At 38.0% G+C, this 20,100-nt stretch overlaps 5 protein-coding genes across 5 annotated transcripts; 2 read left to right on the forward strand and 3 right to left on the reverse strand.

Moving 5' to 3' along the window:
• The first annotated feature begins 321 nt into the window (after nt 1-321).
• LOC17880749 (putative pectinesterase/pectinesterase inhibitor 45) lies at nt 322-2,630 on the forward strand. Its single transcript, XM_006285404.2, has 3 exons — nt 322-1,382; nt 1,466-1,626; nt 1,751-2,630. The coding sequence occupies exons 1-3, from the start codon at nt 373-375 to the stop codon at nt 2,449-2,451; spliced, it is 1,872 nt and encodes a 623-aa protein (XP_006285466.1). The 5' UTR covers nt 322-372; the 3' UTR covers nt 2,452-2,630.
• Nucleotides 2,631-2,986: 356 nt separating this feature from the next.
• Nucleotides 2,987-3,415, reverse strand: LOC111829267. Its single transcript, XM_023777957.1, has one exon. It carries the CDS (start codon nt 3,413-3,415, stop codon nt 2,987-2,989), a length of 429 nt encoding a protein of 142 aa, XP_023633725.1.
• A 101-nt stretch (nt 3,416-3,516) lies between these two features.
• Nucleotides 3,517-5,255, reverse strand: LOC111829269. Its single transcript, XM_023777964.1, has 4 exons — nt 4,821-5,255; nt 3,730-4,533; nt 3,605-3,637; nt 3,517-3,537 (listed from the first exon to the last, which is right to left on the reverse strand). The coding sequence occupies exons 1-4, from the start codon at nt 5,253-5,255 to the stop codon at nt 3,517-3,519; spliced, it is 1,293 nt and encodes a 430-aa protein (XP_023633732.1).
• A 2,838-nt stretch (nt 5,256-8,093) lies between these two features.
• On the reverse strand, nt 8,094-11,406 carry LOC17878616 (probable pectinesterase/pectinesterase inhibitor 44). The gene is made up of 4 exons (XM_006283364.2): nt 11,088-11,406; nt 9,723-9,851; nt 9,138-9,614; nt 8,094-9,019 (listed from the first exon to the last, which is right to left on the reverse strand). Exons 1-4 carry the CDS (start codon nt 11,371-11,373, stop codon nt 8,322-8,324), a joined length of 1,590 nt encoding a protein of 529 aa, XP_006283426.2. The 5' UTR covers nt 11,374-11,406; the 3' UTR covers nt 8,094-8,321.
• Nucleotides 11,407-12,916: 1,510 nt separating this feature from the next.
• On the forward strand, nt 12,917-18,979 carry LOC17880830 (F-box/LRR-repeat protein 15). The gene is made up of 17 exons (XM_006285755.2): nt 12,917-13,731; nt 14,063-14,303; nt 14,397-14,529; nt 14,962-15,061; nt 15,154-15,351; nt 15,439-15,709; nt 15,802-15,900; nt 16,059-16,147; nt 16,268-16,367; nt 16,462-16,632; nt 16,731-16,883; nt 16,966-17,126; nt 17,217-17,415; nt 17,622-18,073; nt 18,187-18,250; nt 18,424-18,510; nt 18,606-18,979. Exons 1-17 carry the CDS (start codon nt 13,355-13,357, stop codon nt 18,690-18,692), a joined length of 2,982 nt encoding a protein of 993 aa, XP_006285817.1. The 5' UTR covers nt 12,917-13,354; the 3' UTR covers nt 18,693-18,979.
• The last annotated feature ends 1,121 nt before the right edge of the window (nt 18,980-20,100 follow it).

The following is a 20,100-nucleotide window of genomic DNA, read 5'->3' on the forward strand; positions in this document are numbered from 1 at the left end:
AGGAAAATCTTGCTCTAAGATACCTCTATTAAGGATGCTATAGTTTGGACTTGAGAGAAACGAATATAGCTCAACGTAGATAATTGATTTGGGGGACTTTGTTTGACTTATCACCTTTTTTTTTTTTGGAATTCTTAACGCATACAATTTGTTGTTTCATATAGGAAGCTAAAATTAGAACGCATGATATTGGCTCATTAGACAAACAATATACGTCAATCAAAACTGAGGAGAAATAAATAAACACAGGAAAAAAATAGAAAAGATTAATCTTCCATTTTTACCTCCCTGCCTTAGAAGCAAGCTAAGGCAGAGGAAATTTCAAAATTCTTCTCTCAAAAGTAAAAAGACAGGAAAACGTTTTAAGCAAAAATGGCTTTTCAAGACTTCGACAAGATTCAAGAACGCGTAAATGCGGAGAGAAAACGTAAATTCAGGAAGAGAATCATCTTTGGAATCGTTTCTGCACTGGTTGTCGTTGCTGCCATTATTGGAGGTGGTTATGCATATGTTACATATGAAAACAAAAGTCAAGACCAAGGGAAGACTACGAACAACAAAACTAAGGAGAGCCCCAGCAAAAGCGAGAGCCCGAGCCAGAAACCTCCAACATCTGCAGCACAAACTGCGAGCCAGAAACCTCCAACATCTGCAGCACAAACTGTGAAACCTAACCAGGTCGACAAGATTATCCAAACACTTTGCAATTCCACTCTTTACAAACCAGTTTGCGAGAAAACTCTTAAAAATGGGACAAAGACAGATACTCCTCTATCTGATCCCAGGGGCCTTTTAAAGTCTGCCATTGTAGCCGTCAATGAAGATCTAGATAGAGTATTCAAAAAGGTTGTGAGCCTGAAAACAGAGAAAAAAGATGACAAAGACGCTATAGCGCAGTGCAAGTTGCTTGTGGATGAAGCTAAGGAAGAACTTGGCACCTCTGTGAAAAGAATCAACGACACTGAGGCTAATAACTTTGGGAAAGTAGTTCCCGATTTGGACAGTTGGCTAAGTGCAGTCATGTCTTATCAAGAGACATGTGTCGATGGATTTGAAGACGGGAAACTCAAGACCGAGATACGTAAGAGTTTCAATTCTTCTCAAGTTCTAACGAGCAACTCGCTGGCGATGATAAAATCTATAGACGGATATCTTTCCCCGGTTCCAAAGCTTAAAACGCGTCATCTTCTTGAATCAAGAAGATCTTCAGCTGTAGAAAAAGATCATAGTACGTCTTGGTTAAGCAACAAGGAGAGACGAATGTTAAAAGCTGTTGATGTGAAAGCTTTGAAACCTAATGCTACAGTGGCTAAAGATGGCAGTGGAAATTTCACAACCATTAACGATGCACTTAAAGCCATGCCTGCTAAGTACAAAGGAAGGTACTAACCGTATCCTAATCATGCTTCCTATTTTATAACCAAGGCTTCCAGGCCTAGGCTTTATGCTTCACATGTTTCTGTAGGTACATCATCTATGTCAAACATGGAGTTTATGATGAATCTGTGATTGTTGACAAGAAGAAAGCTAATGTTACAATGATCGGTGATGGATCACAGAAGACGATCGTGACGGGAAACAAAAGCCACGCAAAGAAAATCCGAACGTTCCTCACAGCAACATTTGGTATATCCATACCCTGCTTTCTTAGAGTATTTGTGTTTGGCGTTGACCTTAATTTTGCTCAAAGAGACAACTGAGGCTTGAGTTTGAGGTGCAATCACCTTATTTGCGCTTGATTTACTTGTAGTGGCACAAGGAGAAGGATTCATGGCACAATCCATGGGGTTCCGGAACACGGCTGGGCCAGAGGGACACCAAGCGGTCGCAATACGTGTCCAATCCGACCGTTCTGTATTCCTAAACTGTCGATTTGAAGGCTACCAAGACACGTTATACGCATACACGCACCGCCAATATTACAGAAGTTGCGTTATTGTCGGAACAGTCGATTTCATCTTCGGTGATGCGGCAGCCATATTCCAGAACTGTGACATCTTCATCAGAAAAGGTTTACCGGGGCAGAAGAACACGGTGACTGCTCAAGGACGAGTGGATAAGTTTCAGACGACAGGCTTTGTGATTCACAATTGTACAATAGCTCCAAACGAAGATCTTAAACCCGCAAAAAAGACCGAGTTCAAGAGCTACCTTGGCCGGCCATGGAAAAAACAATCTCGGACCGTCGTGATGGAATCAACAATCGAGGATGTGATCGATCCCGTTGGCTGGTTGAGATGGCAAGAGACGGATTTTGCTGTCGATACATTGTTTTACGGGGAATACAAGAACGATGGTCCAAGCGGAGCAACCGCTTCTAGGGTTAAGTGGCCTGGTTTTAGGGTTCTCAAAAAGGAAGAGGCCATGAAATATACGGTGGGGCCATTCTTACAAGGGGAATGGATCCATGAGATTGGGTCTCCGGTTAAGTTTGGTCTTTATGATGCTTGATGCTTGCTTAAGACGTAAGCTGGTACGGTGCCTTGTTATCATTTTTTTTTTTTCTTTTAATTGATGTGCTTAAAGATGATATTGCATCTTGGAGTCACTAATAGAACATAAACATAGTTGAGGTAAAATTGAATGTTTTGTTGTAGAATATCGATTTCTACAGAAATATTTTTTCACACAATCACACGAAACAAGTTTTAAGGCGTTATGTTATGAAAGTTATTATTCCAAATAAATAAATAAAAATGGATGCATAAATAACATAACTTGGTCTATATGGTGATGATGAGATGCGTTCATCACTATAGTCACACCAATTGACGGATAAAATTTTATTTTTGAAACAATCAGAGAACCCTTTTTTTTTAAGTGATAGAATAAGTCATTATAGATATCCCAAAAGATGATTAAAGAAATAGCTTAGCACTTAACAAGGAAAACATTAAATAAACGTTGGCTGACTCTATTAGTAGCTTTCTAAAAGAGATCTCAGATCAGATAAAGTTTGAAATTTTTCTTTAAACCCGGAAACATCTTAGCCCGTAGGGTAGTCCAGACCATCAAGCTCATGGATCGCAACACCCTCAGCCACAGCGGCACATAAGGCGTGCGAGCATGGTATAGCCAACAAATTATACTCCCGGCAAGTGCATGTCTTTCGCTTTAGATTGACATGGAATGAACGTCGTCTAACATCTCCCCTCACATCATACTCAAATGCATCAACACGCTGAGCTGTAAAACCCTCGGAGATCTCTAAGTTTTGACGAATAAGTTGGCGTACCTTTGGAGGTAATGGGGATGTCTCAGCATTCACAGCCTCTCGCCTCATTGCAAACCATGTCCGCAAGGTCGTTTGGATAGACTCCAGCAGCGATATAACGGGAAGTTCTCTAGCTTCCTTTAAGGCGGCATTAACAGATTTGGCAACAATACACATCATAATGTTGTACCGGTTCCCCATGAAATGGGACCTTGTCCAATGGCCAAACCCTATCCCCTCTAGATAATTTGCACACTCCGGCTCGATCCTTCCAATCTCGGCAAAGGCAGCATGAAAATCATCTACGCGATATGCACGTGCAGCTTCAGATACAAGGTCAGCAAGATCACGATTGTTGAAAATAGTGCAAACCTCACTGTGCAAGTGTACCACACATGCCCCATGCGAAGCTTTAGGATATACCTAACAACAAAATGAAAGACTCATGGTTACTTAAAAATCTCTATAACCAACCAATAACCTTTTCTATAGTAATGAGTTATGATAACACTTACCTGGCTTATGCCTGCGCAAATTGACGAATGCCATTCCGAAACAAATGCCAAAGAACCACTATCAGGTACGACTGTAACGAGCATACGGAAAAACCAACCCCAAGCATCGTCGTTTTCTCCGTCAACAATGGCAAAGGCCAATGGAAATTCCTGAAAGTTAGGATCTTGGCAGCAAGCGGTTAGGAGGCAACCCTCAAATCTCCCACGTATAGGAGCTGCATCAAGGATGATGACACGACGCATGCTCGCAAACCCACTCAAAGAGAACGAGAATGCCAAGAACAGGTATTTGAACTTATTAGCTTCCATTTGGAGGTGTGTAACGGTTCCGGGGTAAGACTGACACAGACGATAGAGGTAAGAAGGCAGTAACGCAAAACTGCCATCAGGTTCACGTGATTCCCACGCTTTCCAGTAAGTCACCATCGCATTATGATTTTCTAGAAGAAGCTTCTGAAAATGACTCGCCTGAGCAAACTTTGATTTTTTTAAGCTCCTTATGAACTTGGTTGTCGCTTGTATACGGTATGCACTGCGATCCTCATCGGAACATGTGTGTCTTAGATTCGCACTTTTAATCTGATAAGCGTCAGAATCTTCTAGATTGACAATGTACACACGCCATGGGCATGAATCAGCTATGCAAGTTAACGTTGTCAATTTCTTGCTCGTACGGTCGTGGTGGAATTGAAAACGCCTATTCAATGCGTATAAAGCAAGTCTGTCTAGGCAATCAAGTTTGTTTCTGAAAACATCTCCAACAGAGATATCATCGCCTTCGTGCTCCACTTTGCCCGCTGCAATCTGCAGACCTCAATGTCATTATATTCACGCTGGTGTAACAATTCTGTCATAAAAGATCGTGTCATGATATGTAACTGCGACCGATAATACTAGGCCATTAAATACGTCAAGTGCGTCACAATGTATAAAATCATGCTATAGTTACTATCACAATGCAATTTCTTCCTTCTTCTAAAAACTATTGGTTTCCATTTTTGTGAAAGAGTTAAAGCAAGTATTGACATAATATGGTTTTAGTTATCTCAATGAAATGCAATTTAAAAAAGAAATAAGAGCACATTACATACTTCATGTGCAGACGATGTTCCATGAGATACAGCATCTCCATCACCTTCTTCTTCCTCAAGGATTTGTAAGGCATTAGCATCAACCGATTGCTCAACAGACAACTCGGAGATATACAGTGGCACCTCGCCCGTCTCCACACGCATGATGGCTAAGTATATTTCCATAGTCTCGTCGTTGGTAATCGTCACTGGGCAGGTCTGTTTCCATGCGGCGCTGCCGACATCCATCCACTCTGGCCACTGAAACGTCAGATTCACGTCAGACGCAGAGATCCCAAACTCAGCCACGACAATATCTCTGCTGCGTAAGAGCCCGTCCCCTTGACGCATTTTTAGGTTTTTCACAGCATTTCTTGAATTGACTATGAAAATCCAACCGCAGTCGGAGGTTCGAGCCCATCTCCCGTTGACCACGCGAACTTGTCGACACGCCATCTGTGTAGTACACACACAAATCAAAAGCTAAAACCTTTGGTATTAATTACTGAATGATCTTTCCTATATTATCTAACCAAATAAATTGACATAGACCATAGATTAAAAATCAAGATGAAGACAGAGCACTTACTTAAAAGTTAGGTCTCCGTGTCTCTGCCTCTCTGGTTTGGAACTCACCGACTTGTTTATACAGATAGAGGTCGAAACTCTATATAAGATGATACGTGTGTTTATATATTTTTGACGCCACAATTCACCAAATAGTTTTACAATTTTTTCTTAAACAGCAACGAGTACACATAGCCTCTGTTTGTATCAGTCATATTCGTAGGGTAGAAATTATTATATTTAAGCCTATTCTTTTCATTAAATGAAGAGATAAAAAAAACTCATTTAATATCCGCGGCGCAGTATCTTCGTTGAGGCCCACTTTAGGGTTCTCGCATCCACCTGCCACTTCTTTCTGTTGTTGGACTAGATAGGAGTATAATAAATATAATATCAAAAATTTATTTCCATCTATCTATAATATTTGGCATAAAAAATCAATTCTTGCTATTAATTTAGTTTTTAAAAAATCAACTCTTGCTATCAATTTAGTTTTCTATCCCAGTAGTCATGCCATGCCATGTCCACTTAAACCAGATGGTCCATAAAAAGCCGGCCAAACTTACTCACGGTCGGAAATGTCATTTTTAGGAACAAATATGTATCTTAATTTTTATATCGTTTTTCACTCGGCTGTGTAATTTACTGCAGCCTCTCGTCATGGCTAGTCACAATGCATCTCATCGTTATCATTTCAAGACGTCAAAACATATAACTAGTTGCTTCGATTTACTCGTCCAAAACATCATTACACATAAATTATTAGCTACGTACAGCTATAACGTCAATCCTACTGCTGCAGAGAAGATATCATATGAGATTTTCCATCCCCTAATCGCAGGGTTTGAAATGCAACACATATTCTTTTGAGAGCCTTTATATCTTTCTTTTTTTGGGCCTTTATACCAGGATTATCGGTCGTATCTTAAGAAGAATTAGGCAAAATTTTAAGGTTTTTCTGATTTAAATTAAATCTAAAATGATGCATAAACCTAAGGTACGTCTTTTAAGTAAGAAGCTCATTTGCCTCTAAGAGACGCTACGTGGCGTATTATTATTGGTCGAAGAGAGGAAAAATTGTAAAGTAATACGCTTTTGTCTATTCTCTTCCTCTCCCTCTCTCTTGACACGATGGTGAAGAACTCTGGCGATGAAGATGGCGATTCAATATCAATCTTTGATCCACCTCTTTATATGTCCTCAGACCGACCAACCGGAGTGATTTAACCATCTTCAGCGAGGTGGGGTTGCCACAGCTACGAGAAGGAGGTGATATCGACGACGAGGAGAAGCTAATACCAGCTGAAGATCTCCAATTTTTCAACAAATCGGATTTAATCTTTCTGAAATCGGTACACAACTAGTATGAATCTCTCTCTCTCTGCATGTTCGATTTATTATTGTTTGATTTGTTTGATTGATTGATTTGGGGGAATTTGGGTAAGAGTTTACATCAATTACTCCGATTTAATCCGACTGTTGTGTAGATATCTTTTATTAAAATCTACTCCTCTTACTTGGTTATAGGAAAGTACTTGTGATAAATGTAGTTGTGTCTTTGTGTTGTGTGTATACTTGTATGTGCATTTGAGATTATGATGCATTTATACAAATGCACAAGTAAAAACAATTACTTTGTGTATATATGTCATTATGTCATTCTCTGTAAACAATTACTTTGTATCTTTATGTCTTTATGTCATATGTGTAGGTTCACGTGAAAGGACTTTGGTTTACGGACACCTCAAAGACACAACAAGAGACAAAGCTTGTGTATGGTTCACAGACACCACAGTTGGAGATAAAGCTTCAAATCTATTTACTTTGTATCAAAGATACTCGAATGTTTTGCTATAAATATGACATTCTCTCATTTGTTCTTACAGAGTCTTTAAGTCATTCTCTTTAACTCTTTCTCTGTTACTCCAAAAATACTTTACTGTTTTACAAAGTCTTTAAATCAAACTCATTCACCAAACTGATTCAAACTCGTTCACCAACCCAAATCTTCCTATATTCTCTTTTGTTCTTACAAACTCATTTACAAAAAAAAAATCCAAACCAAATCTTCCGTTAATTCATTTTTTTTTGTGCTTACAAACTCATTCACCAAAAATCCAAACCAATTCTTCTTTTGATTCATTCTCTTTTCTGCTTACAAACTCAAAACAAAAAATCCAAACCATCCTTTAATTCATTCTTTCTTAAGTCCAAAAACAATTACAAAATTTTCTAAATTGCAATAATTATTAGCTTTACAAAAATTAAAATTTTTAATTTAAATTCATTTTTTAAATTTTTTTCCTAAGAACCCTAAAATTAAGAGTCTACCCTTAAAGTTACCTAAAACCTAAAAACCAAAATACAACTCTTAACTATTAACTTTTCAAATTTAATAATTAATTATTCCTAAAAGCTAAAACTAAGAGTCTATTGATAATCATGCTCTTATATCTTATAAATTTCAAATTCTTCTCCTAACAAACCGCTTCATGATCCGTCCAACCCAAAACAGTGTGGTCAAATATAGTAGTCATTTCCCTAATTAACCTGTAGGATAGTTTTTTTTTCCTTACATTTTATGTCACACAGTAACGTTGTACACAAATTAGGGATAAGTTTGTTTATAGAGAGATGTCTTTCAAACAATTTTTTTTTCCTTTCATGTATGCCTAATGCTACAATTTTGATAGAATTTAAATAATCTAATACCAACGCAAGAACATGTAAGATATAAATTTTGTTCCTTTTATAGCCTACAAAAATCTATGCACCCATATCAGTAAAAATATATGATCGGTTAAACTTCAACCGATTGACTTAATCACCCCATAAACTGTCCCCTTATAGTTCCAAAACCATGGAAAACTACAATACACCAACTTAGAAGAACATTACAAGAAAACAAAAAAACAAAACAAAAAGGAACATTCACAATAAAAACATTGACCCATTTTACATATTTAAGCCATCACTAAACGTTACCCCCGTAGAAGGCAGCCAAAGATTTCCTTTAATGAATTGAGAAACGGTGAAGTTAGTAGCCTGGTCCGAGTTGTTAAAGACGTGGTAACCAGGCCACTTGACTCGGCTGTTGAGTCCTGCACCAGGCCCGTAGTTCATAAACTCTCCGTAGAAGAGTGTGTCCAACGCAAAGTCAGCGTTCCACTCGAGCCATCCTTCGGGTCTCACAACGTCGCTCATGTTGTTCCTAATGAAAACAGTTCTTGAATATAGCTTCCATGGCCTTCCTAGATACGTCCGTGTCGTGTTTAGGTATGGGACCAAGTCTGCGTCCGCCGAGATGTTGCTGAACTGAATTGAGAATCCTGAGGGTTGGTTCTTATCTTTCCGGCCTTGTGCAGTAATGGTGTTCTTTTGGTTAGGGAGTCCCCTTTTAGCCAGAATCTGACAGTTTTGAAACACAACAGTCCCATCCCCAAATATAAAATCTACTGTCCCCGTGATGGTACACTCACGGTAGAACTGACGCATGGTGTGCGTGTAGAGTGTGTCTTGATAACCCCTCATCGCACATCTGTAGAAAACAGAGAGATCAGAGTCTGACCTCAGTGCTACCGCTTGATGCTTCTCTGGCCCCGCTGTGTTCTGAAACGTTATATCTCTTGCTAGGAATCCTCTTCCGCTTACCGCTGAATTATTTGTGTCGTCACAGATGCAATGTTTTAAATCCATAAGCATTAATGTATATGAATTACATGCAATAATTAACAACTGAAATAATCTTATATATATATATATATATATTACCGAATGTAGCTGATCGGAAAGTGGTCCAACCGTCGACGTAGCTGCGGCTACCAGAAATAATGGTAACGTCGATGCCATCACCTAACATTACGATGTTCCACTTCTTCTTCTTGATCTCAACATTCTCCAGATATAAACCCTTTTTAATGTATATGACGAAACGTGTGGAGCTGTAGTCAGGAGCTTCCTTGATAGCGTCCATTATCTTTGTGAAATTGCCTGTCCCATCCAATGCCACAGTGACGTCGTAACTCTTACCTTTTGTTTCTAATAGTTTGCGATCCTCCGATCTGACCCAGTCTGGGAATTCAAGGCTTTCGTCGTCGTCGTATTCAGTGTCTCTGAGTTTGCGGCCTGGTGGGGCTTTTGGTCCTTTAGCAATTGGGCCAGGTTTAGAAATAGGCTTGGTGGGTTTCTCGTCGGTTTGAACAAGTGGTAACAATTCCCTTAGCATAGAGTATAGCTGATCGAGACTGCCTGAGATCATAAATTATAGTAAACATTAACAAAACAAAAAAGAAGAACAATTAATAAACCGAACTGTGAGAAAGATTAGAATAAGAAAGGGATGATGAAATTTTATACCAGCGACAAGGGTCTTGACGAGACCAGAGGTACCGTCGAAGCCTTCCATACAAGTGTCTTGGTTGGAGAGAGCAGCACTTAACCATGTCCTTGTGTCCGATGCCACGTTCCCTGTTCCGTTGCCCTTACCTGGTCCCATTCAGATTCAGTATCATCACACGCCTTCTCTTTAAATAGTACTACTTGTAATTTTTATTCCTTTTTTATTTTTGTCAACACTATCATTTTCATTATATTCACACTTCCATTTATTACGCTGCCATCTAAGATTTTAAATCCACGTTCTGTGTCCCTACTAGGCACATGCCATTTACTATAATGATTATAGAATTTGCTCTCGTTTCATCAAAGAAAATGCACAAACGTTGATGTAACATCATCGTCACTTTGGTATGTGTATTAACAAACAATTACTATAAACAGTCAAGTTACGAGAAAACAAAATTCTACACATCTGTTGACTAATATATTTTTGGTAATTATACCGATAGAATATACCTTTCCTAATTTTAATATATGCATGCGCACATGACATATGTAAACGAAAGATTTGTGTTTACGCTCTTTTGAATTTGTGATGCAAAATTGTAGTAATTAGTTGAAAATTATAGGAACGGAATTATAGGATGGTCAAAGAATCCACCTAACAACCGTATCGCAATCAATTCCGTTCCGGCTTTCAAATTAAATGCAGAAGTGTAAAATAAAAAAATGTCTTACTATAGTAGCATTTAACACTATGATGATTTCTGATCCATGAACGATGTAATTTATCCTATGGTATCAAATCATCATCATTTATGGGAGTCGTGGAGAATCTAACTAGATAAATTCCAAACCAGTCGAGTTGTACAGGTGTGTATTTGTATTACTATCTTATGCGTCACATTGATGTGTAATGTGAAAAATAGATTGCTAAACGCCAATCAGGTATTTTGGGTGTTATTTGACTGATTACCTCTTGCCAAAAAAAAAAAGAGAATGAAAGCCAAAGTTATACCAAGTAATCGCACTCTTTCCATTCATAGCAACTTATCACAAACGTCAATCCTATCCTACTTTTCCTTAAACCGGCAAAACGCAAATCTATTAGCCGGTTTGTTTGTTTGCTTTTGACAATTTGATGATTACTCCAGTTTGTTTATAATCTTTTCAAATTTCACCTAAGTATTTATGAACCGATTTATTTAACTGATTTTTTGTTATAAGTTTTAACTACAGTTTTGACCTTGTGATCAGAGCATCTTTAAGTGGGGAGTTGAAAAAGTTTATATATGCATTCAAAGTTTCCAACGCTATAAAAGGCTGTGATAAGAAAACTAAAGTGATATAGCTAGATAAATGGTGTACATTAGTAAAACGCACCTTTTGGATTCTCAGAAGCAGAGGCAGACCAACTTAGCTCCTCGGTAGAAAAGTCAAGCAGATCAATGCAATCGGAAACCGCATTCTGCAGCCGGCGATCTCCACTGAAATCCGCAAACTGAGACAAAATCGAACTCACTTGTCTTATTACTTCCACTATCGTGTTTATGGAGCTCACAAACTCGCTCGCCGGAACTTTCAAGTATTCGTATTGCATATTCTCCTCTGATGACACACACAGACCAAACATGATCAAGAAGATCAAGAAATACTTCAAGAATGACATTTCTCTTCTCTCTCTCTCTCTCTTTTTTTTTTTAAAGTTACTTAGGTTTGTAGCAATAATAAATAAAATAAATAGAAAAAGAAAAGAAAGTTTGTGGTTTGAGTTTGATGATATCGAAGTTCTTGAGTTAGTGTTGAACATATAAAAGAAGGAGATCGTATTAAATTCCAACCACCTCTCTGTCCACTTCTAAACAGTTAGTCTACTTAAAAATCTTTAATTGGGACTTTAACTTCATTATCCCACCAAACGTTTGCGTTCCCTTCATCGTTGATATTTTCAATAATATTTATGACATCTCTTAATGATAACTCAACCGTTCTCCAACACATTCAATTATATTCTCTCATCTTCGGTCGTATCGGCACTAGTGCTCCCGGATGCAGCTGTTTCACACATCCACCGTCATATCAAAATCTTAAGTGTACTCCACCTGTTTTATTGTCTTACGTTTTTAATTTAACTGAGTGACCTATTGCTTCTATATGAATAACTGATACAATCATAAACAAGTTCATAATTTAGCTAGCTATCAACTAAGCCAACTCTCTATAGATAAAAGAATTTTTCCAGGTTAACTGAATATAGCGTTGCTAATTTTCAGAAAAAAGTAATGTAAAGAAAAGTAATGTACCTTTTCCTAACATAAAAACTCTAAAGGAGATCACACGTTACACTAGGAAATTTTGGATGAAAACCGAAGGACATTAAAAAAAAAAAAAAAACCGACGAGTCGTGATGTAACGTATGGGTTTCCTCTAAAACATGCATGTAATATCAACAATTAGTTCCAGGGCAAGGAAGATTTTAGGTCAAAGAAATTGTTTACCGATCTGCCATATAATTGTACGATATATACACTAAATATATTGTAACCACGGAGACTCGTAGTTGAGTTATTTCTTTTGTTTGAGCTTGCACCGAAAAATTAGAAGTACTAATTAGGATTGAATGAAATGAAAGAAAAGTCAATAGAAGAAGAAGAAGCGAGATAAAGGAGTCAAGGAGTCACGTGACCATAAAGAAGAAACGGCTATTGGGCCATAAAGAGAAACAAGCCCAATTTCTGAATTTCAATGTGAGTAGTATCGTTGGAATTGAAGGAGCTTAATTTGCGGAATAACAATAATCATATTATTATTATGTTTAAGATGATAGAAAAGTGACGCAGTAATGTTTTTTTTTTTTTTTTTTTTTTTTTTTCACTCTGGACTTTAACAAGACTCGACAATTTGTTTTTGTACGTACCTATTTTCTTACCTACAAGATATTACAGCGTGGCTCGAGCCACCCACTGAAAGTCTTCTGCTTGTGTTCGTGCTCACGTGACACGATTATATGCTCGGTCTTCGTTTGACAATATTATCTTCACTGAAAGATAACATTACCTATTGTGTCTGAACCAATTTTATCGTAGGAACTAAACATAAACATCGTATCTATTGAGAGTTCAGACAAAAGTATCTAATTTACTAGACAGAGTACAGTCACTTATTGTCAAACGACGCCGTTTGGTAATGGTCCTTCCCGAACAAAACAACGGTGAAGCAAGAACCAAAGACGAGCTGTGTTTCCCGATTAGTTTTGTCTTTTTAATTTTCCTCGTTACCTTTCCATATTCGCCGATATTTTTTCGCTTCTTCCGAATCGCCGGATTTGTATCCATCGACCACCACCTTTTCTTTTGCAAAGAAATCACACAATAGGCCTCTCCACTCTCCTCTCGCAAGATCTGATCCGATTTTTCCCGTTTCTCTCAAACCCTAATCTTTAAATTCAGATTAGCGTCCCTTTGATCTTCTCCTTCTCCTCCTTTTCAAATCCCAAAATTAGAGATTCGAATTCCGTGTTCTCTTAATCTCTATCTCCGCCTTCCACAATTTTGTTGCTTTCCCCCAAATTCTGGTTTCTGTGACCAGGTTTCCAATAAATGTGGTAGATCGAGACCCAAGATATCGTTTCTGGGGGAGGTGAGGGGTGCATGAGGATTTGGTGTTTTTCTTGCTTCACCGACGAAGACGACGAGGAGGAAGACGAAAACAGCGGCAGAGTAAAGAACCAATCTTCTTTAGCAACGGCCATGGAGAACAATGGCGGTGATGGCGATTTTGTTAATTTTGGTGAAAACGAGAGGACGCCAAGAGCCCCACGTTGGAGGCTGTGTGCGGAGTTACTGACGAGGGAGGAGGAAGGTGAAGCCGCTGGGGATGAATTGGAACGCTTATGGACCTCTGAGATTCGGTTACATCAGTTAGTTCAGGGAGAGAGTAGCAATGCTGCAGCTACTGAGGATAGTACGATGGAGGAAGCTGATCATGATTCGCATCACAAGCGTGCCAAAGTCTACTCTGGCCTTGCGTAAGCTCTCTTACTCCTTAGCTACGTTTTCCTTCTAGACAAGTTTAAAAAACAAAAAAAAAATTAAAGTGGATCTTTGTAGAAAAATGTCGAAAATAAGTTTTGATTTTTCAATGAAATTGAGCAGAGTTGTGTCTTTACAATTTTAAGAAAATTGAAACCAAGTTCGTAAACTCTGCTCCAACATCCTTGTAGCGACTTTGCAGAGGCCTCTGCTTTACCTTGATTGTGTAGAAAAACTCTGTTTTGATCATTTTTACTATGATTTAGCATCGATTTTGTAGGGGTTTTTGTATTAAAACCTATCAGTGACGCTTAAGTTCAATTACAGTGAGTGCAGGTCGGTTTCCGGGGCATCTTCAGATGCTGGGAATTCTGGTTCGTCGGTGGAGAGAACTGTTAGTTTTGGCATTGCCTCTTCTTCCCGGTCGGATACTGATATGTTCTGCCAGAATTTCATCTTGAATTATAGTCGGAAAGATGGAAAAAAAGATGATGGAGATGATAACGGTTCTTCAGACGCAGAAGATTTTGAAGTTCATATCGATTTGACTGATGACCTCTTGCATATGGTATGCGTTTTTTTTTTGTTTGCTTTTTATCTTAATAATACGTAGGTTTCCTTTCCCTTCTCTTAAAATTTTCTGAACTTTTCTGTCCTGCAGGTATTCTCCTTCTTGAATCATGTCGACCTCTGTCGCTCTGCTATGGTATGTCGGCAGTGGAGAGTAGCTAGTGCTCATGAGGATTTCTGGAAAGTCTTGAACTTTGAAAATATAAGGATTTCTATCGAACAATGTAAGTTGTTCTGCATACGCTGTCTTTTCAGTTATTTGGCGTTTGATATATATAAACTAGATAAATTTTTTCTATAGAAAAGCTTTTAAAACATGTTAAACAGCTGGTGCTTGTGGAAACCTTAAAATAATTTGAAATTGACTGCGGGTTTATTGAGTCTTGTATTCTTGTACACTTGTTTGCCATTCAGTGAGTGCAGTAGAAATTGAGTATTTTGAAGGCTTTCATTCAATCTGCATTTTTATGATGAGATTGGCCTGCAGTAGCATATCTAAGGCACTCCAAAGATGCCTCTGATTTGTTCTGTTTTATCGAATTCAAGACGCTGTTTTACGCAAACTTGTATTTCTTCTGTGATACTAATCCATTATTTGCTAGACATTAATATACATTGGATAAAAAATATAACTTCGGGTTGCTTTATTTTTGCAGTTGAAAACATGTGTAGTCGCTATCCAAATGCTACTGAAGTGAATGTTTATGGTGCTCCTGCTGTTAACGCTCTGGCTATGAAAGCAGCTACCACTTTGAGGTATCTGTATTTTTTAGCCTCGGATATGGTTTCTATCAAAAAGATACTATGTATCCATTGTAATCCATTGTAATGCTTTTGATCTTTTTCAGGTATCTTGAGGTCTTAACGATAGGAAAGGGTCATATCAGTGAAAACTTTTTCCAGGCATTGGGAGAGTGTAATATGTTGAGGAGTGTGACTGTAAATGAGGCTATTCTGGGAAATGGTGCTCAGGAAATAAACCTGAGTCATGATAGGCTACGCAGACTCAAAATTACGAAATGCCGTGTTATGCGCTTGTCTATCAGGTGAATTTGTGTCTAATAATTCATTTTCATTCTTAATCGTTTATGTGTATTTCATTCTCAATTAACATTATTTTTTCAATCTTTTAGATGTCCGCAGCTCAGATCTTTATCATTGAAAAGAAGCAATATGTCTCAGGCGATGCTTAACTGTCCACTCCTCCAACTTCTTGATATAGCCTCATGCCATAAGCTCTTGGATGCTGCTATCCGTTCAGCGGCCACTTCGTGTCCTCAGTTAGAGTCACTAGACGTTTCTAACTGTTCATGTGTCAGCGATGAAACTTTGCGTGAGATAGCCCAGGCTTGTGCTAATCTGCATATTCTTAATGCTTCATACTGCCCCAATATATCTCTTGAGGTTAGTCCTGTTATACCTGCTTCGCTCCCTCCCTTTCTTTTGTCTCATTCTCTTTTTTTTTTCTGACTTGATTTCCCTTTTCTTCTTTGAAGTCAGTACATCTTCCATTGTTGACTGTTCTGAAGCTGCATAGCTGTGAGGGTATTACATCCGCGTCTATGACTTGGATTGCTAATAGTCCTGCGCTAGAGGTTCGTGATCGTTCTACAACCTTAAACTATTTTTGTTTTTGTTTTTTTTCCACCAACCTATTTTGTTTTCCACAGTCCACACCCACATGCATATTGTTCTTCAACCTTTAAACAAAGACCACAATTTCAGTTGGTTAACCACATATAATTTATTGCAGGTTTTGGAGCTTGACAATTGCAATCTGTTGACATCTGTATCTTTGCATCTGTCACGTTTGCAGAGTATAAGCCTAGTCCATTGTCGCAAGTATAGCTCTCATCTTTGGTTTGCTTTCACCTACAGATTTTATTGTTATAAGTATTCATGCCTTTATTTTTATCTTTGCTATTATTACACTCATGTATCCCTCTTTGCTGTGTTTAACAGATTTACAGATCTGAACTTGCAAAGCACCATGCTTTCATCAATCACTATTTCCAACTGTCCAGCGCTTCGTCGTATCACAATCACTTCCAACTCCCTTCGAGTATGCACTTACGTAGTCCTGATTTTGTTACTCTGTATTTTGGTTAGGATTTTTGATCTGATAAACCCGTCAATATTTCTCCATTTTGTTGCAGCGATTAGCTCTCCAGAAACAGGAGAATTTGACAACATTGGTTCTGCAATGCCATTCCTTGCAAGAAGTGGATCTCTCTGATTGTGAATCATTGTCCAATACTGTTTGTCAAATATTTAGTGATGATGGTGGATGCCCAATGCTGAAATCATTAATTCTTGACAACTGTGAGGTGTGATACAGTTTCGTCCTCTTTTTTACAGCTGTTGGCTGCATTGGATAGCAGAATGATATTTTACTCGTTTCTGAACTTTTTATATATTGTTGTAGAGCTTAACAGCAGTGCGGTTCTGCAATTCATCGTTAGCTAGTCTTTCCCTAGTTGGCTGTCGTGCTGTTACTTCTCTTGAGTTGAAGTGCCCTCGCATAGAGCAGATCTGTTTAGATGGATGTGATCATCTCGAAACTGCATTCTTCCAGCCTGTGAGTGTTGCTTTTTGCATATTAAATAGCTAAGTTATCTTGACTAATGGGTTTTTTTGTTTTCCCTTGTGGCTGTGAATAGGTCGCGCTCCGGTCTCTTAATTTAGGAATATGCCCGAAATTGAGTGTGCTCAATATTCAAGCACCTTATATGGTGTCTCTTGAACTGAAAGGTTGCGGTGTATTGTCTGACGCAATCATTATTTGTCCTCTATTGACATCTTTAGATGCGTCTTTCTGCAGGTAACTATCTGTTTTTTTGTTGTTGTTATTTTCCATTTTTGTCAGAGATTTATGGTGATGCTAATCAATGTACCCTACTACCTTTTCCAGTCAACTGAGGGATGACTGTCTGTCTGCAACCACTGCTTCCTGCCCACTAATCGAGTCACTTGTCCTAATGTCTTGCCCTTCTATTGGCCCCGATGGCTTGTCTTCCTTGAACGGGCTCCCACATTTAACTGTTCTTGATTTATCATACACCTTCTTGATGAATTTGGAGCCTGTCTTCAAGTCTTGCCTTCAGCTGAAGGTAATTAAGGCATTATGACTTTTATGATGCTGATTTTTTTACCTTTCTGTCAGCATTAGAGCATATATTTATCTTCTGTCACAATGAAAAAAGTTGTGAGTTATTTTGGGTGCATTCTTTGTGTATCATCCATTCATGTCTATTTCTATCATATTATCATATCATTCTATACTTATGGGCTTTCTTTGACATTTTATGGTTTTTAGGTGCTCAAATTACAAGCCTGCAAATATCTCACTGACTCATCACTGGAGCCATTATACAAAGAAGGTGCTTTACCGGCACTTGAAGAGCTGGACCTGTCTTATGGAACTCTTTGTCAGACTGCGATAGATGATCTACTTGCATACTGCACACACTTGACCCATTTGAGCTTGAACGGCTGTGTAAACATGCATGACCTGGACTGGGGCTCAACCAGTGTAGAGCTATTTGATTACTTTGGGGTTTACAGTTGTAGTGAGAATACCCAGGAACCAGCTGAAACAGCCAATCGCTTATTGCAAAACCTAAACTGTGTGGGTTGCCCTAATATCAGAAAAGTGTTGATACCACCTGCGGCTTGCTTTTACCATTTATCAACGCTGAACCTTTCTTTATCGGTCAATCTGAAGGAGGTTGATCTCGCCTGTTCCAACCTGGTTTTACTTAATCTAAGGTATGAGGGTTTTGCATTTGATATATAACTTATTTTATTTATCTTCCATCAAATCAAATGAGCGGTGTTATTCTATTGCTAATTTCCATTTCAAATCAAAATGAATTGTCTAGCAACTGTTGCTCTCTGGAAGTATTGAAGCTTGGCTGTCCAAGATTGGCCAGTCTCTTTCTTCAGGTATGTTTCTGACCCATAACTGGCCTTTGTTTATATTATATTCCTCTGGGTTTTCTTGAAGCTCAGTCTAGGGACAGAATATGTGTTAAACATGGATATCTGTTCATAGACAGAATAATTGCTTTTACATATGTTATCACTAAATACATTTTGGTACCTTTTGTCTTTGGTAGTCTTGTAACATGGATGAAGCAGGAGTTGAAGCGGCTATATCAGGATGCAGCTCACTCGAGACATTGGATCTTCGTTTCTGTCCAAAGGTACTAACAATAAATGAGTGTTTACTTCGACTTCAAAACTTAGCAACTAATTCATTTTGATGTAACAATTAAAACCTTGTTTTGATGATTAATAGATATCCTCGGTGAGCATGACAAAGTTCCGAACAGTGTGCCCTAGTTTGAAACGCGTCTTCAGCAGTCCGAATCTTTTGCAAGATTAGGGTTTTGCGCGGAATGTTTTATTATATACAACTTTTTCTGCAGATTATAGAGATAATGTGTTGTGTTGTGTTGTGTGGTGTTTGGGATGTAAATGGGTCGAAGTCATGAGTTTCAGTAGTGCATATAGGCCTCTGGAGCTCGTACTGTGGCCTCCTTAGTTCTGCTTGTGTGATGATGACACAAACCTAACAACATTAATACTTTTTCGTGTCTATGGTTCGTGATAATGTTGCTACTGTTATATGTAGATCTTCTATTTGCCTCATCAATATTCCTAGTAAGCATTGATCCACATCCACTCACAATCCATATTAAGTTTCCAATAGAAGTTGTTTGTGGTGGATTAATACTTACTACTAGTCTGAAGAGAGGATTGGTTCAATTGCAATGCTTCTTTACTTTTCTGATATCTCCAACGCTTTTCTCTCTTATAGAAAGGTCAAAACTAAGAGAATGGGTAAGTTTGTCTTCTACCCAGTTCAAGTGTGAAATTGGTTCAAAGCTCAGATTCTCAAACAGAGCTAAGAACCTAAGATACTAAATGAGATGAAAGGACATATTAATCGTGGAACTAGTAGTTGGAGAATTTGTTGGAACAATACTTTATTATTTCCTAATATATATGCAGAAGCTTTGAATTTATCATAAAGAGAGACATGAAGAGAAAACACCACATAACTACTAGTCTCCCCACAAGAACTCATGAAGTTTTTAAGTAATTTAAAAAATAACGAAAACAAAATGTTGAAGACTGCCCAATAGGAAAATATTATCAAGAAGAATATTTCTGTATTTATGAAGAACAAAGAATATAGTAAAAAGGAAATACATCTTACAAATCCAGGAAGACCGAAAAATGCAGACATCTAAGTCAAAGTCAAAGTCAAAGAATGAAAATTTCTAAATACAGATTGTAGTAGTGTTAAAGCCTCTGAATCTGATGATTGGCATACGACTTTGTACTTACCAACTTCAAATGTTTTATATTTTTTTTAACTTCACTCTTCTGTAAATTTACTAAACTTCATCTAACTTGTTTTAACTTTTAAAGAACCCTACTCACGCGCAATTTAAAAAATAATGTAAACTTTCAAAGGTTTTAATCTCTATTTATAAATTTTAAGATCCAAAACTACAACTAAAATATCTCACAAGTTATGAATATAACCCAAATTCATATATCATCTTGATTGGGTGCGAATGCAGTATTAAAGACTAATTGTAGACTTGTAGAGTTCTCGTTAGTGATAAACTCTACGTAATCACTTGATTTGTGCTGTTCATAAGGCAAAATAACGAGTGATAAATCGATGTGGTAGAAGAAGAATACGAAATGAGTTGATATGCGTATTCATGATCTTGTCTGCGTGGCATTACCAAACGCAATTAAAAAGGAACAAGTCTTTG

This window comes from Capsella rubella, unplaced genomic scaffold (genome assembly GCF_000375325.1).
Source record: "Capsella rubella cultivar Monte Gargano unplaced genomic scaffold, Caprub1_0 scaffold_7, whole genome shotgun sequence".
Taxonomy (NCBI): Eukaryota; Viridiplantae; Streptophyta; class Magnoliopsida; order Brassicales; family Brassicaceae; genus Capsella; species Capsella rubella.